The sequence below is a fragment of the Anoplophora glabripennis genome, unplaced genomic scaffold, assembly GCF_000390285.2.
Source record: "Anoplophora glabripennis isolate ALB-LARVAE unplaced genomic scaffold, Agla_2.0 scaffold152, whole genome shotgun sequence".
Taxonomy (NCBI): Eukaryota; Metazoa; Arthropoda; class Insecta; order Coleoptera; family Cerambycidae; genus Anoplophora; species Anoplophora glabripennis.
In genome coordinates this window covers 806,917-826,431 of record NW_019416497.1, presented here as the reverse complement: position 1 = coordinate 826,431, position 19,515 = coordinate 806,917, and the positions used below count along the sequence as shown (strand labels likewise).

The following is a 19,515-nucleotide window of genomic DNA, read 5'->3' as shown; positions in this document are numbered from 1 at the left end:
AGGTGAGGCGGGTTGCGTCCAATTCTCCACCAGCTCATTCAACCAAGGGGAAGTGGAGCTACCACCTGGACTTGCACTTTTCATCCACGCATTTACTGGGTGCGACACCACCTCTGCCCTCTTCTGGCAGGGAAGATGAAAATGTGGGGCCACTTCAGACAAAATCAAGCCCTAGTAGACCAAGCAAATGTTTTCCTCCAGACAGATGCCACACACCAACAAGTCGCAGCAGCCGGTGACAAGTGGCTAGTTGTCCTATATGGAGGAGACGAAACGAAAGACACCCAACGATGTACGCTTCCGTACTTTTGTGAAGACTGCAGCCAACGCCAAAGCGAATCTGGCCCGTTTGCCCCCAACCACAGAGGCTGCGTCGTATCATCACTACCGCACATACCATCAGGTGCAAAAGTGATTGGAGGTGGAGAAAGAGGCCACCAACTGGAGTTGGAAATTGACCTCGGCTGGACTCATCCCCATTACTAGTCGGCAAGCTCCTGCCCCCGCAGAACTCCTAAAACTACTCTCTTGCAAATGCAATAAGAGGTACAGAGGTGGCTGCACTTGTCTCAAAGCAGGGCTCAGATGTTCTGTGATGTGTGCTACGTGCTCTGGGAGAACGTGCCAGAACGCTGCCCTTATCATCATTGAAGAGGACGACGATGACGAGCCTTAAGACAACCCTGACGGTCCACCAATACTGCAGTACCTACCTATAGGGGACGAAGACGGCGACGGCGAAGAGAGCAACGAAAGTGACTGCCTAGGGCCATCAAAAACAAGGCGACGAATTTGACTGTGTCTAATTTGATTGACTGATTGTTTAAGTTACTGTATTTTTGATTCCTTATGTTTATATTAAAATACATTGCACCGTTTTTTTAAATGATTTTATGCCTATTACCAAATCAAAAAACAAAAGATAAGAAAGGTTATGGAATATTTCTGGACAAATCTGATTTTATCTTATATGTTTTTTTTGCGATTTTGAGAGATATTTTTTCTTATATGAATATAGGTCCAATTCGTTTTTGTTTATAATTTACAAGTATTTAAAAAAATGTAATATCATATTTCAATCAAAGTAGCCTGATTAAAAATGGTGGTTGCTATAACAATAATTATTACTTGTGTTCAAAGCTTAACCTTTAGTAACCAAATTAACAAATCTTAATACCATAAAAAGTGTTCAAAATGCCCACCCTTGGTTCGAATGCAAGCCTCACATCGGCGAACTAAAGATTCCGTCACTCAGCGGATGAGATTTGCATCTTTTCTTATCTGGTAAGCTGTATCCTGAATTCTTTCAAGTAACTGCTGACGGGTAGTGTTTTCAATATGGTGGGCAAGCTGCTTCATATGTCCCCATAAAAAAAGTCCAAAGGATTTAGATCAGGGGAACGCGGTGGACATGCATTGGACATTGTTGACGTTGATCCATTCCAGTAGGACGAATGGCCTTTTCTGGAGCAGTATTACCCTTTCCTCGAAGTTTACGAAATTATGCACTAAAGACTGCGTGGTTAGTTTGATGTCTATTTGGATATCTTCGTCGGTATTCTGAGGCTGCTTGTCTGGCGTTTACATTGGAAACCCATATACAAAGACAATATCTGCGTACCTACTCTTGAGTTGTAAATAAATGCATATGTTTTTTAATTTTATTGAACAATTTCGTCTTTTTTGTTTTTTAAACAAACTTTCTTTAAACTTTCTTGTTTAATTTCAAAATTGAAATAGGATTTATACCAACTTATCCCTATTAAAATGTCACAGGATTATATCTCAGAAGGAGTCGACTTTGAATGGGGGAAGGTGGACTAAATCATAAAAAATATTTACGTTATTCATAAATTTAGAAACAAAAATTCAGGTTGATTAAATTAGAATACCACTAGATAGGTACTCAATTGTAGTATCAAAATTATAATAAATTTTATCAAAAACTATAGCGAGATGTAACAAGTTTCAGGTATTTTAGCAACCTCTATGTTTCACTTAAACAATAAACTCATCTTCGGCAACTCCAAAAACGCCAATATAACAAATTTAATTGAAATGTCTTAAAAAAGTCAAATAGAGAATACAAATACCCATAATTTTTTAAGAAAGAATTTCAATAATGTTGTATATTCGGTTTAAATATTAAGCTTTTATCAAAGGTTTTGTTTGCAAAGATATTGTCTAAAATTATTTATCTGTGACATAATTTTAGTTCTATTTGAAATATCTTTGCCGGTTTAAAATTTGTTTTCGTTTATCTGCTTTCTTAGTTGGAGATATCATCAGTGGTGGCTAGTGCAGTGTGGGGGATCTGGGGCACAGCCCCCTAGTAATTTTCATATTAAAAAAATAATGTAAGGTTTAGTTTACAATATTATCTAGATTATTAAATAGATTAGCATTATGAAAAACATTGAAAAGAAAATGTTAAGTTGGTAATGTGCAGTCAATTTAACTCGACGCAAAATTCATTTGAAAAACAGTGACTACTCCTCGCAGCTCGCCCCTAAATCGGTAAAGTACAGCGGTGGTTTTGGTTACCATCTCACAGCAATGAAAGGTTTGGGACTTGTGCCCTCCCTGGATATCATGTACATATTTTATTATTAGTTATTATTAAACCATGTATGTATAAGATACAGAGTCAATCACTTTTTTGTAATCTAAACTTTTTTAACTTTATACTTTATTAGAAAAGTAAATTTATCGAAAAAATTACTTTTTTTATTCTAAGGATGTACGACTGCATTTTTGACCACTTACCATCAAGAACATTTCTTCCACTCTGTCCTGGCGAGACCTCTGAAAATCCGTGTACGAATATAACCGTAGGCAGAGTCTCATCAAGCCCGGCTCTGCGTGCCGCCCCTGGCCTCAACGGCTCGATAGCTACTCCTTTATTTGGGTTCGTCCTGGTGTAGAGCACGAAACGTATGTCTCGGTAAACTTTGACTGGACAGCAATTGGAGCAGAAGCCCCTGGGGAGAGCCGTGAATTTCAGCTCGTTCTCACCTGGAATTTGACGAAATAGAATTTAATTTCGTTTATTCGCAACACGAATTATCCCGTACAGGATATGAATAGACGCGCTAAATGAAGAGCGTGATGTTTTAGTTTACGGAGATGCTTTATTATGCATTGTATTTGTCTGTTCGGTTTCTATACAGGGTGTTACAGTGATGTTGCTGGGGGAGTTCCCTACCGTATTCCAAGCAGAAATTTTCGCGACAATGGCGTGTCTGGCAGAGAATGTACGTAGAGGTTATAGACGTAAACTCATATATATATTCTCTGATAGTCAAGCTGCAATTAAAACTTTAGGCACACAGAAGATAAGTTCGAAACTGGTGTGGGATTGTTTACAAATGCTGACTGAACTGGCACCAACAATACAGCCAGACTGTGTTGGCTGCCAGGGCACAAAGGCATTTGTGGAAATGAGTAAGCGGATGAACTTGCTAGGAAGGGATCTGAAACACATTCATAGGCCCGGAGCCCTTTTGTGGCACATCTCCCAGTGTGGTCAGGCGGGCTCTGGGCAAATGAACTGAGACAGAACACAGGAAATACTGGACTTCAAGGCCAGGACATAGCCATTCTAAGAAGCTCATGGAGTATCCTTCGAAGGAAAGAGCGAATGATTTACTGGGCTTTGTCACTTTAGGAAACATCTACATAAGCTAAACCTTGTAGACAGTCCGGTCTGCCGAGGATGTGAATCGGCGGATGAAACTTCTCTGCATATCCTGGGCGAGTGCCTGGGATTTGCACGTAGCAGAATGGCGCTCCTTGGGAGACCCTATTTGGAATCCAAGGAACTGAGAAAAGTGTCAGAAAGGAAGCTTTTGGACTTTGTAAAAGGACAAATCTACTTGCTGAATAGGACTAGTAGTGGGACGCACAATAGGCCTAATTAGGCCGCAGTGCTATGGGACTTATTAGGAGTAACCACTAGAAGAAGAAGAAGTCACAGTGATGTTGCGATAAACTTTGAGTAGCAACCTCCTAAAATAAACAAAGTAAAGCAAAAAAAAAATATTATTTCCTAAAACGTCCCCTACGATATTAATCTTCTTATTTTTCACCACTTTTGATCTCCGTCCTTAAATGAGTTACAATTAAAGTAAAAACTATTCTATAAGAATCGACTACCAATATTATTTTTCTAAAGTAAAATTCGTAGTTACAGGGCTACGAATCAAATTTATCAAATCAAAATCGTTGTTGGCCGTGATTTAAAAAGATTGGACAAAAAAAGACAAAACTATTATCTGTAAAATAAAAAAGAATCTGCTGCCTATAAGTGCCTAACAACTTTTTGTATAGGTTTTTGTAAAATGTAGAGTAAAATGAATTTCGCCTTCTCTGGACGAAGTAAGACATGGGAAGATTGCAGATAAAGAAGAAATTCTTTCAACTTCAGAAGTTTCGACGGATGCTGCAAATGCAGATTTTTCATTTGATGATGATTATTTTCTTTTCTGAAAAAAATTGGAATTTTATATTAAACTTTGGCACGAGATTCAAATAAATGATTACTGATACTTTAATTAACGCAATATATGAATAGTTTAATATCGATTGTCATTTTTACATCTTCTTCATGCTTGATAAATGCGACATTATTGTAATTGTTAATTAAAAAGAATACTGAAATTATATTTCGTTTGAAATAATTATTGTAAATAAACAACTTTTAATTAACAATTTTTTATTTGCTGTATTTCTTATGTTAACCATATTATAACCATTTTGTATTTTATAATCTTTTTATTCTTAATCTACGACTCGGAAAATCACTATTTACAAAATATTTCTACTTCTGATGTGGCTATATTAAATCCTCCACATTGAATTTTGTAATTCTGACTTCAAATTCGTTATCAGCGACCCCAAAAACCCCCGAGTAACAAATTTCAGATCGATTTCTAAAGATTTTGCCTTTTGGCCAACTATACTTACTATGGGGCTATACTTACCATGTTAAATAATCATTGCTGCCAATGCAAAGAAAAATATTATTTTTGTCTAGAAAGTAAGTAGATAGAGATAGTTACGTGTAGATATTGAATAGAATCGAGTTTAAAATACTTATAATTATACAGGTTGTCCCGGTATTTGATACAAAAAAAAAAGGCGAGTACAAATAGATGAGCTCAACATAATATCAGTTCTTCATATAATTTTTTTTCATACAGACCTTCGTTAACAAGTTACGGGCCCTCAAAAGTGAAAATTGAGAAGTTATTTTTAATTACAGTCTCTAAACTATTAACTTCAGCATGATGCAAATTTGGTGATCGATAACACATGTGTATTGTTTGATGTACTTAAGTGAAACTTCATTATGCCCAGAACGCCAGGGACGGACCATGCCTAATGGTTAACAAACCAGAATTTTTGCATAGATGACGATCGCAATCTGCCTGTATCAAAAATAAGTTTTCTCAAGAATTTGCCAACGACAATACCCCTCTTGGTAAAACTAACCGTATAGGAAATATTTGTGAGAGCCTAGAAAATCGTACTGTGTGTTAATGCAATTTTCACTAACAAAATTTGACAAACACACTTTACACATAACACAAAGTAGAAAAACAAAACAAGAATAAGTTAAAGTAAGTTAAAAAAATAATTTAAAAGAAAGAAAACCATCAAAATACATTTTTAATATGGGCACATTCCACCTGCACACACTTCCTAAGTGTGCGAATGTTATTTGTTTGTACATGAAAAAGCATTTATACGACGCTGTGATCGCTCGCATACCTGATTGTTTTAACCTATAAAATGTCGAATGAAGAACAGATGTGCTTAAAAATTAGAACAGAAAAGAGCAAAAACAGGAAAAAAGCTGTTGAAGTGAAGATTGTGGAGTCAGAACCTCCGCACACCGTTCGAGGACATCAACTAATAGACACAGAGTACATGGCACAAAGCGTGCACTGCTCTTTTTTCAAAGAACTTTTACGTATTTTAGATTACCTACAAACTGTGATTACGAAGTGATTAGCGTGGAAAAGGTGAAATATGATTTAGTTACATGCATAAGTAGCATACTATGATGCACTTCTATGAGTACAAATGTTCCTTATAAGACAAGGGTTTAAAGCGATTGCATTTATGAAAGTATAACAGAATTTGATATATGTAGTATTATATTGTGATCCCATGTTACTGCAGCCAAAAATATTCTAAAAAATATACTGAAATTATTGAAATGTTAATTTTAAAATGAAAAATGATATTAAAAATGTCAATTTATCAAAATGCATAAGATTGCTAATGCACTGTGATGCAATGTATAAATATTTCATTGTTTATATGCTGCTGTATTTTTTACTTCATGTATTGAAAGTTTATCCTACATTATAAATAAAAAAGGTTTCAAAAAACATACTTCATTGGAAACTTTCTCATTTTATTTTATTATTCCAAATTCTAATGACTAATTTCTGTATCGAAAATTTAAATTTCCTGTCACCTATCCCCACTCATACTTTATTGCGCTGTTGCCGTTACTCCTTCCCGTTTATTACTAAGCGGACGACAAATCAGTAATGTTTGATAATTTATTTATCTGTGAAATGTACGGTAACCTATTTTTTTCTTTCTCTCATCTATTCAGGTAATTGTCTATATTTTTTTCGTCTTACCATTTGTATTTTTTTCATCCGTAATTAGATTGTAAGGGTATGCATCATAGCACTTCCCATAATTAAAAACAAAAACAAATCGATAAATAATTCGAGAATAATTGACAGAATTTCGCATTGCATAAATAATATATCTCAATAATTCGAAATTGGTTGCATTTTTTCGTAGCATCCGAACCTGCTTAAGAAGGTACTAACAACATTTAATAAAGTGACTTGCTAATTCTGCAAAACTTGTAAAAGATGAAGATATTAATATTTCAAAAATAAATTATACCTATTACTTGCAATTTTATTTATACACAAGTCACTGAACTTTCTATTTCTGAATCCCAGTTTCTTCGAAGAGAACAAAAATTTCCTTGGTAAAAGGTTGTCACGTCCTTCCTGTTAAGGTAAACACACAATCAAAACGTTGGCTCTACGCCCAGCAGAGTTACTAATCAAAATTTCAGTCGATAAAGGTTAATGTCGTTCAGATTATATCTGCGATAAATAAATATAGTTCATTTCAGTCAACAGTAGCTAGTATATAAAGGTATGCAATAAAGTAATGTTTTCTGATGGTTTATATTCTTCTACTTAATATTATTTTTGGAAAAAGGAAAGTTTATTTATTCAGATGTGTGCTGTATCTAAGTAAAATAAACGTAAGTACAGAGCCTTCAGAAATCTTTACAAGCCACGTGACTGCTGAGCTTAAACAAACCAGCAATGCACGATTGGTGCTGGTAACAAAAACTCCCTAAACTTTGGTGTCACCACTATTAAATAATCGTTTACAATGAACAATGACAAACCGTTACGTATACGCTCGAGATAATGCGATCGATAATTGGTTGAATAGAATATCGTGAAAAGTTACACCAATCACAACCGATGAAACAGAATATTGCGTTTTAATGTAATCTTGATCTTATTGTTTTAATTTTACTTTTTCTTTTCGAAAATTTTAAGTTTCAAAGGTACTGAAACTTAAAAAAATATATCACATAATTTCAAATATTTCTGAAAATATTTTTATAAAAGGGTAGTGATTAAACTAACTAAATGCAAAAAATCACTGAACTGGAATAAATATATGTCGATGAATGGCGGATATAGAGGAAAGTATTATCATTAAAATTCCTAGAATTTTCAGGCTACTAAATTCTTTGTAAAATCATTTGGGCATTTACTTTTTAATCGTATTTCAAAGAAAAAAAAATTAGTCACTTTCAGTGATTATTTTTATTTAAAGTATGCTTAGGACACAGTAGAATAAATTAAAAATATCTGCAAACTACTTAGATCTACAAAAAAAAATGTATAATAATTTTTTTGTTCACAGTTTTGTTTTAAATATAATGTAACCAATAAAAGTTCAAAAACTTAAATTTTTTTTCATTTCTAAAGCAAAGATTTTTTGGTCTTTTCATGATATAAAATTATTTTAAATATATCTTTTGTGAAATTAATACTTCTAGAGTTATATTGATTTATTCAACTGCGTGTGACCTTGTATTTCGGAAATCAGTGGCTGGATCATTCTGTCCATTAAGTTTAAATGTGGACTTAAAAACACTCTGTATGTGTAGATACAAGACAATTATTTAGAACACAATTTATTTTCAAATTCATATCAGGAAAAATACCGCTCGATGCGAATCCTTAAGATATATGACGAGCAATTAATATCTGCAGATTGAAAACACTGTCAGCTTTTGAAACAGCTCAACAAAGAAAGTGTGCTCGAATAGGCTCTATCGCAAACCGGATACAACAGGTGAATCGCAATTGCCGCGGAATTTAATTAATGTACTAATCTGATTATGTACACGATACACTTCAGCGCTTTCAGTGCATATTATTATATTAAAATTAATACAGTTTTGGTTAGCGCAAATTGGAAATTTATATTTGCTCTAAACTAGTAGTTTAATATTTTATTAATGAATTGATTTATTCATTAAAACATATCAGATCAGAACGACGCGCGACGGTGGAATGCAAATAAATAAGAAAAGGTTTCTATAGTGTCTTGCCTCAAAAAGTAATATCTTTTGAATAAAGTGCTTAAAAATACATGATCGAAGAAAACGTTAATAAAAAGATTATCTTCAAGCAAAGTGAATACCAATGAAGGATACACCTACTAAAAATTCACTTTTATTCATTATTCTAATTTTGAATGGGAAAATTTCAATCGAAAAGCATAGAGACACTAAATTATCAACCATGTAAACGTAATTTTTAATTGAAGAGGCCTTTTGGTAAAATATGATAATTTAAATTTTTGGTGCTTACTTGAAAATTAACTTTTTAGTCCAATTATATGGGCCTTCCCTGAATTTTTGATATAAATTAGTTCGAGGTATACAGGGTGATTCAGTCATAATGTCATTAATTTTAACCACGTATTCGGAAGGCTTAATAAAGACAGAAAACCGGAAAAAAATTTTTTTAGTCGACTTATAAAAATGAAGGGAATCAACCCATAATTCCCGCTAAGTGGGCGGCCCTGCCAGATGCCCGGATGCTCGGAAAACTTTGTAACGTAATGTCACTAACAAATCGTCAGCTGAAGCTAACAGCGTTGCCAAGTTCACATCATAATCTGTGGTTCACATTTAATTAATCCGCTTTAGTATACGGATACATATGTACGAAACCAATAAAATGCAAGTAAATAAAGGATCATGCTGCATTTTATTATAACTAATTTTAATAATTGTATTAATTTAGTGCAAAATGTTTTAACAAGCCTGACTTCTCGAAGTCAACTTTTGTTAAAAGAAAATAAATAAAGCAGAGGTTTGTAGGCACACCGTATTTTAACAAATTAAAAAAGTCGGCACACTAAATACCCGAATATACAAAATACACTACACACGGTTACAAAACCATTACCTAACAATTTATTTATTCAAACCTACCACCCTCCATGTCTCCCGCATTTTTCCCGCAAAGGAGTTAATATAACACATTTTCAAAAAGTTCAAGCTTTAGAAACAGCTGATTTCCCCAATCGTCTTGAATTTTGCAATTGGTTCCTAAATCGAAGTGCAGCAGAACTTTATTAACAAAGTGCTCTGGACGGATGAATGCTGTTTTACTCGTGTTGGCATTTTAAACAGGTAAAAAACATAAGTATTGCTTTCTCAAAAACAATAAGTAGGTACCTACCTAGCTTACTCCAAAGTTTAGATTTACACTAAAGTTTACATTTATTATATAAACTTTGGTTATACGCAACTGGATATGGGATAATAAATTTAAATACTAAAACTGTGTATTATTTAACATAATAAATTACAAAACGTGAAAACGTTAATAATATTAAAAATGATAAATTGTAATAACCGTACATTCGAAAACAATCATCCCTATTCATTACATTCAATTTGATGACACGATTTTCCTTTGATAAAAGACCGACAACTTTTTGCTCTACTTTGCATGGAATACGATCCTACTACAGTTCGTGTTAGTCTAGGAGCCACATCAGGTTCCGTGTACTAGCTATAAAAATAAACTTTTTACAGCCATTTAAACATTTAATTTGTTGATAACAATTAAACTGACCACTTTCAGGCTTTGCGCCCAAGTTATTTGAATTCAGGTCAAAATACTTTAGAATAAGTTGTTTGCAGCCGTGGCAATTTGATTGGCAACGGAACTCTGTCTGGCTCCTAGACTAAAGTGCACGAGCAAATTAGGAGGTTAGTGACCTCGACACAGGTTAGCCTAGGTCGGAAACACGTACCGAGTTGTTTATTTGTCTCCGTCCGATTGTATTTTTATCTTCTATTACTTACAGTCAATGTTTAAATACTACATACATTTCACTTTCTCTTTATAATTTATCTAGTGAGTGTTGGTTTTTTATGTCATTATTTCTATAATGAAATTGAAATGATTATGAAATGAAATTTAAATTATTTGAAAAAAAAACTGATTTTTGGCAAGGCATGCTCAGACCTCCTCGAGGTTCTTGCTGGGCAACAATAACAATTTAATATGTTGATTGCATAATTATAAAAAATAATTTATAGCATTTTAAATTATTATTGGCTGATGTGAGTAAACCGTTTATTTATTGTCTTTATATGAGCGAAAATATATAAATATGGCAACATTGCATCTAGGGCGCCTTTTTCATATCGTCGCCGGTCAGTAACAGCCTGAAAAGGGGGTTAAATAATGATTTGAAAATATTTTTTTTTCAGCTTAAATATGCATTTTAATCTTTTTTAATCACGCCATCGGATTATACTCATTTTTCTCTATCTACTTTTAAAATTAATGACATTATAACTGAATCACCCTGTATAATAACAATAAGTGACAGTAGGTAATTTTTTTTTCAACCTCCGGCCAGGGGCGAAAAAGATAAAATAAAGGGGTTTTTCAAGATAACTCAAAAGGGATAAGAGCTATTGACTTTTTCTATTACTATTAAAATTAACAGAGTTAGGGAGACTAGAAGTTAAGGGATGATTTTAGAAATTTAAAAAATCATAAGCAGAAAAATGAATGAATTTTATAATTTTCAATCTACTCTAAAAATGTAAACTATCTTTTCAAAGAAATATGTAGATATATTTTTTAATTTTTAATATATAATTTAATATAATTTATAACAATTGCACAAAGCGAACGTGATTTTTATTTTTGTCTGAAAAGAAAATTTCGAAAGCAACTTTTCATTATTTTAAATAATCAATCGAATGGCATAGAAAGAAATGTTTTAATATTAAATCATAAACATTAATGATTAAAAAATTGAAATTGTTATAACTTTTTTATTAAAAATTAAAAACTCTATTTCTCTAAAAAGAAAGTTTACATTTTTTAAAGTAGAACGAAAAAAAAATTATAAAATTAATTCATTTTACTGCTTGTTCTGATTTTTTTAATTTTCTGAAATTTTGAAAGCGTTCAGAGCTGTACTCAGGAAAAATTTTAAATGATAGCTACAACAAGCTAAAAAACTTTTTTACAATTACAATACTAATATCATCTAATTCAGAATTAAAAATGACTAGATTTTTTCATAAAAATAGTAGCGACGTATTTAAAAAAATTAACCTGGTGATGACCCCTCGAAGGCGAAACGTCGGATTGCAAAAATGTTGACGCCATTGGATAGAGCGAAAAAAGTGGCAATGTAAATATGCAATTTATTTTAAAATTCGTTTTCAAATAAAGCCAGAAAAGAAATAAAACGATATTGCAATATTTCGGGTTTCTCCGGATGACTACCTAGAATTTTAAAACTTTCTAAACGGCATACTATTAGGTATTAAAAACACAGTTTTTTTCTAATTGGAGCCACCCCGTATCGCTTACCGTTTCCTAGATCCTAATGCTATCCCATCCTTATCGTGGACACACTGTATACCTCAAACAAACTTATATCATAAATTCAGGCAAGTTGACCTTTGCCACGCTATAGTTTCTCTGCCACATAGGTCTAATTACTCCAGCTCCTTTTCCACTGAATATTTTGTAGCTATTGGTATACCATACTATATAGGCTCCGTTTTGGTGTGAAGTTCCAACTTACAATAGTCATAACCTTGGAGTATTCTTAATTATGAGGTGTCACCTTAAATCAGAATTATTTCTAATGCGATATGCTGCTTTTCTTACTTTTGTCCACTACAATATGCGGCGGTGGGAGTTACAATATTCAAATATAACTGTTGAAAATGAACTAAATATGATTATTATTACTTGGAATATCATGGTTTATATGAGGATCGTTTTTAACTGGGTAATTAATTAGACCTTTTGATTTTCATTATTTATTATTTAAATGTAATTGTAGGTATATATTTTCAACATGAGTTATTCAAATTCAAAATAAAGAATTACTGTGACTCCACTGATGACATATTTTTGGTAATATTTGAGTAGCCAACTGTTCCCTTATCTAGTAATTTGTGGTTTAATGCACACTTAAGTTAGTCTTTCTATCGAGAGGATAAAAATAGGTCATTTTGGTCCTGTTTCTAAATCACTTACATCATCCAACCTTAATCCTCTAATTATTATTTCTGAGGGTAGAGATTTATTGTATACGCATAAGTTTCAAACACTAGAGAGGAATTATTAAAGCGTATTTAGCAGATTTGCAATGAGTTTCACGAATTTGATGCATCGACTTGTTTCCATTGTTTGTCCAGTGGGAAATCTACTGGATGCAGAGATTTAAATGCTTTTTACAAGCTTTTATTTAACTTGCCTTTTTAGTATGTGTCAAATCTTGCAACTGAATTTTAAAATAGTTATCCCCAATCGATTGAATTGAAATTTTGCATACACATTTAGTTTGAATGACAATGCATGGTTAGCTAAGTGCACAGGCGTAAAATGATAGGGGTGATATTTATCGAGGTTTAGTCTTTTGAAAACTGAAGTTTTACTGATTCCTAAAGCTGAAGATAACCTTCTTGTACTAACTTGAAGATCATCTGCAACGTGAACCAATTTCATCTTGTTGATCAGGCGTAATAATTTTCGGTCGGCCTAAATTATCACGTTTAGGACGAAATGCCCACTTTCGCCTAAATTCCTAAATAGATTTTCAAATGTTTGGTGATTAGGTTGCAGCCTGTTTGGATATCTTCTGAAATATTCCCATTTCGCAGCACGTCCGTTGAAATATTGCGGGCAGTAAATAGTAACCATATCTCTCATTTCTGTATTAGAGAAATTATTGTCTCGGTATTTTCTGCTATTCCTTAATTATCTGAAATATTCAATTAAAACTTTTTCAAACGTCATAGATTATGAAAACAAGAATGTTTAGCTGTTAAAATCATTCCTGACTTCCCTCTACTACGTTATTATTTCTCGTAATGAATTAAAGAATTATGCAGCCGATTTTTAAAATTCGATTATCTCGGAAACCGTTAAGTTTAGAGGTTGTTAACAAGTATACATTTTTGTTCTTACAATGCCGTGCCTTTAATATCTTTTTCCCAAAAGAGGGCTACCTTGATGGACAAAAAAGTTTAGTGTACATTCATGCCACACATGTGGCTTATGTGGCGCCCTTTAAAAGATACATTACATTAGATACCAAATTATGATTTCTCATACCAAAAAACCTCCAGATAAAAATTTTTTTGTATAAATATCCAAAAATGTTGAAGTTATTGCGAAAAATAAATTTTGAAATTTCAATTTAACACCCTGTATCTTTCTTATTATCAATATTTTATTAAGGCAAGTTGGCTCAAATCGTAATATTTTAAAGTCACAAATCTATCATACTTCTATGTACAATTACTTAAGGACCCCCTGTATATTAAAAATTATGGATTTGTTTTGGTTTCTTTTCTGTCATCAAATCATAGGCACTTGCGGTATAAGATAATGAATTATTTCTCAAATTTAAATTAGAGATATTCCGATCGCTACAATCGTATGAAACCGTATTCTCTGTTTCTACATTTCCTGATTATATTTCAAAGAGCTTTTCCTAGGAATAAATAGAAGCGGTTTCCATTTAGATTTCATGCTTCGGTAATATTTCCAATTATATCGAGATGAAACATTTGTTTCGAGGGCTTTCAAGAGCTTTCACGAGCCAGCTCCAATTTTCATAGCTCCGACAATTCAGACAAGCTGAAATTGCTCCCATAAAAATTTCTCCGAAAGGTCAACTCGTCTCCGCAGAACAATAAAAGCTTACTACTGCCTTTTAAATCCGATGGGTGTGAATAATTTCCATTCATTAAAGTTACGGATGGTATAAAGGTTAAAGAACTACTTCCTGAATAATGGAAGGGAAATGGAAATATTGTTCCTATGCAAAGTGCAGTGGGTGGCAATATATTTTAAAATCGCCCGTTTGTAATAGTTTTAACCTTTGATTATCAGTATTATCACGAAAAGATTGAAATTGCCAATCTTGTAAGGTTTTATTTATGAACAATGGATTGAAAACGGTCGGAAAATCATAGTGTTCAATATACAAATTCTCCACAACGAAGGTCTACTTGAACCTGAAGAACTATTCGGTCCTTTCCTATAATCCACAACATCAATCGACAATTTGTGCTTTAAGTTAGTTTGCACCATCTTATGAGGTTTTATCATCAACCCAACGATGAGTATTATGAAAATTAAAAATTCCGTCGCTTGTTTAAGAAGGCTCATCTGTAAAGTCAACAAAATTATTGCGAATTGCTTATAAAAATTCTCTGTTATCAACTACTCCACTCGTTGAACGTGGTAGGATTACTATAATTGTTGTTCACTTATTATAGATTCGCTAGTTTGATTGACATGAAAAAATCCAACGGGTTGAGATCCGGACATCGCGGTGGCCAAGCAATGGGACCACCTATCCATCGATTTAGATACTTTTCATTGATGAAATTCGTGACACCTTTTCCGTAATGGGACGGGGCACCTTCATGTAAAAAGAGGATCGTCTTTCCGATTTGAAGAGGAATGTACACAAAGTACATGATGAAGCCCGGTAAATCTCGCTGTTCAAATTTCCGTCGAAGAAATGTAGTCTGATAACTTCATTATTAATTATTCCAGCCTAAACGTTTACGGAGAATTTTCTCTAAAAATGGGTTTCTCGAATAGCATGAGGGTTTTCGATTGCTCACATCATTGTGGAAATTGTTGATCCATCTCTTGTAAATGTACTTCGTGACAGAAAAGGGTTCTTGAAAGAGTATCGTGATGATTGCGCCACCATTCACAAATTCTTCTCTTACTAGTACCAAAATCATTTTCAACAAGTTAGAGCACTTATGCGGCATTGTTTATTCGCATAACTTTTTTAGTTTAGTTGTAACTGCTTTTATTTTGTAAGTTTTGAGACGGTTAACTTTAGGACCTATGCTGCGTAGAACTTTTTTGTTTATTCTCACCTATACTATCACATATTAAATGCTGCAGAACCTTCTATCAAGAATATACTGTAGATAGTTTAGTTCAATATAAATATACCAAAAACATGGAATGATATTATTTAATACTACTTTGGTATGTCTAAAAATTTATAGGTAAATTCTTTAAATATGCAGGTACAGTTTTTACTATTTGTTTTGCAACATTTTTACGCAGAACAATTTCACTCCAAAGGTAATATCCTTGGGGATAAATGAAGTGCATTGGGCCTCTAAGAAAATAGCTTGTCTGTATACAAAAACAACTGTAATTTATGTGGGTCATGTTTGATCGAACGAAATTAAACGTGCGAATTTATTTCAATTAATTTAGAAATTCTCGTGCCTTGAAATTAGCAAGGCGTCTGTTAATTACTAAATTTATACATGTAACAATAAATATACGTATCTGTGTGGTCTGGCTAAGATATCGCGCAGTCGTTACCTGTTAAAAATAATGGAAATACACGCAGACTTTAAAATTTGGTTAATTTGGTGTAACTAATACTTTTCAGAGTAACGTATGATCATTAGGAGTTAGAAACCATATTATTTATGGTTTCAAAGTCAAGAACTTGATTGTATATTATTAGTCGCAGTTGATGGATGACTGTAGGACTTTTATATACGACCATATTTTATATTTTTATTGTATTAATGGCCTGCAAGTAATCATTTTCAATTTACTTTAATAACCTGGAAAAGACTGTAGTTTCACTATTTCATTAAAAAAAAATATAATTTTATAAACTTGCATAAGCTAGGTAAATAACACAGTCACATAAAAAAAGTTACAAACCAACACATCATTTCCGAAGGAATTCGATGAACTGAACACGAACCTATTATCAAAATTCTTGACATGACTGCACGACAAATTTCGGAGAAAATTGAAATTTTTGAGTGAAAACGTCGAAATATTGGCCTGTGCATGTTTATTTGTTTTGCCACAATGGCAGTTCATTTAGAACTTGTAAATGATTTAACAACTGACTCATTTTTAAATTGATTTAAACGATTTACCTCCAGACGAAGACTCTGTAAAAATATATAGGTATTCAGACAACAGCACGAATTTTGTTGGGGCTGCTAATTCTCTCAAGGAACTTTTTGAATTTATCAATAATCCTGCAAATCATGTGCATTTTTCTGAATATTTATCAAAATTATCAATATCATGGCATTTCAATCCACCTCGTTTTCCGCATTTTGGTGGATTATGGGAATCAGCAGTAAAATCTGCAAAATATCATCTACGTCGGATGATAGGAAATTCTATTTTAACGTTCGAAGTAGTAACGGTAGTTTCTCAGGTTGAAGCTTGCCTGAACTTCCGCCCTATTACTGCATTATCAGAATATCCCTGCGACTTTAACACTCTTACTCCAGGCCACTTGCTCATAGGTACATCGCTCTTAGCTTAACCTCAGAAAGATGTTAGCAACCTTCAACCGAATAGACTCTCGCGATATCATCATTTAACCCAAATGAATCAACATTTTTGGACACGGTGGTCTAAGGATTATTTGTCTTTGTTGCAATCACGTAGAAAATGGCGATCAGGACACCATTCAGCCAGGAATGCTAGTTCTTCTAAAGGACAACAATCTACCTCCTTTGAAATGGCATTTAGGAAGACTGACGTCGACAGTGTGTGTCGTGTGGTTAGTGTCAAAACTCGTGAAGGTGTTTTTAAACGAGGTGTAAAACGCTTGTGTGTGTTGCCATTAGAAACTGATTCTCGAGACTAAATATGAAGTTTCTTTTTATTTTTGTCAATGTAATGTTATTGCATGCAAACTTTTATGTATTATTTTATTTAAATATTTTATACTTTGTTGAAAGACTCCTTTGTTTATTACATATTTGCGAGTTTATAATAACGTCTAAAAAAAGTCGGCTTCTGATATACCTACTTGTCATATTGCAACATTGTCAACAAATATACAGTCCATTTTAAGTTCAATTTATTTTCCAAATATACCATTTTCGTAGTATTTTTAGGCTCCGAACACGATGCCATTGGCAAAATTTACCCATCGCTATTTCTCAGAACATCCACTATTTGGGTGAAAATTGGCCCAAATATGGGTCAAAACTGATTTTTTTTCCTAAATTTTGTCAAAATATACCATTTTGAGCACCGAACATGATGTAATTAGTACAATTTACCCATGACCTTGATATTTCTCAGAAAATCCAGTATTTGGGTGAATATTGTTCCAAATATGGGTCATAGTATTATCATCCATATATACCCATACCTACTAGTAAATATTTACTAAAAATAATAATAAATCCAATTTCATAAATTGTGTATAATTTGGTCAACGTCGTGTTTAACTTAGGCAACAATAAGCATGTCATTACAAAATCATTACAAGTAGGTACCAACAGATTCTCGAGTTGCAACAAGGTTTTCTTCAAAGTAAAAAAATCATACAATGCACTAACAGAGACTATTCTGGGGAACAAGAAACAAGGTTCAATTTACCATTTTTTTTGCAGCAACTACACCACTGATCATCTGATTCCAATTAGTAAATATATATTTTTTACATTATGTTCGAACGAATCGCCGTATCATTTTTAAATACCATATTATTTGCATTATTGCTAGCCTTTTAACAAATTTAATGCTTAATCATCTGGAACTTATTAACATTGAACTATTGACTAACAACTAATAATGTATTATTTATACTTAATGTTACATATTATGTAAAAGAGGATATAATAACATTTGAATATCAAATAACAATATATACCTAGACGTAAAAATAAATTGTGATTTTTCTTATACAACTTTTGATTAGGTAGATTTTGTTTATTTGTGGCATTATTTTAGTTTATTTCGTAATTTAGAACACGTAAAAATATTTAAAAATTTGTTTTATTAACCAATGTCCGAAAAGGATAAGTGACATGATTGTTTTATGAAACGGTTTTTGCCTAACAAAAAATACCACATTGAAAAGTAGATGAATAAAAAATAGACATCAATAATTGCCATCACTTCATTTTAAGACAGTTTACATGTCACCAAAATCAACATTTTTTTATCCAGTACCTGGAAATCACTTTATTTTGGACACTTTACCAGGCTATTGAAATTTAAAACAAGTGACAAAAATTTTACGTTATTTGGATCTATAAGATGTGATTTATTTCTAAATACCTAATCTAATTTACAAACTTAAACCAAAATCACATAAAATACACGCTAATAAATAGAAACTAAAAAATTTACTCCTAATGAAATAATTTATAACTAAAATTCCGCTCAGCTGTTAAAAATTGCAGATTCAAGTCAAAATAAACAAAAAAAAACTAAAAACATAGTATAGGGTGTCTCAAACTCAATAGTTTGGGCCTACTGTGAGGATACAAAAATTTAAATAAAATTTGGGACACATGGTGTTAAATGGGACAATGTAAGCTCCATTTTCAATAGAAAGTATTATCTTTGGGATTTGACAGAAACGACTAATGACGTCATCAATTATATTTTTTCCAGAAACATACCCAAATTTTTTTCCTGTTTAAAAAGCTCTTTTTTCTAATAAACTTTTATTAGAAATTTTTCTGTATTACTTCCAAATTATAAGCAATATCGTCCTAAAGAGTCTCAAAAGAAATACCACCTAAAAATCACATTACCGGTGAAAGGATCAAGTAGTGGTTGGAAAATAATCGATTGTTCGTTTTTTAAAGTGCATAAATGTCATTAAGCATAAATAAAAGGATTAAACTTTATAATTCTTTAATACAGTTAAAACAAAAGGTGATGATAACAATAACTAAACTTAAAAAGGGCAAACGCTTTCATACTACATCATTCATATTACAATCTACTCTCTATATGACCTCTCATTTCAAGACACATATCCAATCTCGCTTGACTTCTTTGTGGGCTGCGTTTATTAACATTTCGCCGTTTAACTCATTACAAGCGT

The 19,515-nt window shown here is 32.7% G+C and overlaps 2 protein-coding genes across 2 annotated transcripts in view; one reads left to right on the top strand and one right to left on the bottom strand.

The window, feature by feature from the left end:
• Nucleotides 1-19,515, top strand: part of LOC108908062 — a 146,765-nt gene that overhangs the window by 98,535 nt on the left and 28,715 nt on the right. The gene's annotated exons all lie outside the window — the stretch shown is intronic.
• LOC108908067 (pancreatic lipase-related protein 2-like) overlaps nt 1-19,515 on the bottom strand; it is a 49,957-nt gene that overhangs the window by 24,394 nt on the left and 6,048 nt on the right. Inside the window, exon 2 of the mRNA XM_018711977.2 lies at nt 2,767-3,015. Within this exon, the coding sequence (XP_018567493.1) occupies nt 2,767-3,015 (249 nt within the window). The remainder of the gene's footprint in view (nt 1-2,766; nt 3,016-19,515) is intronic.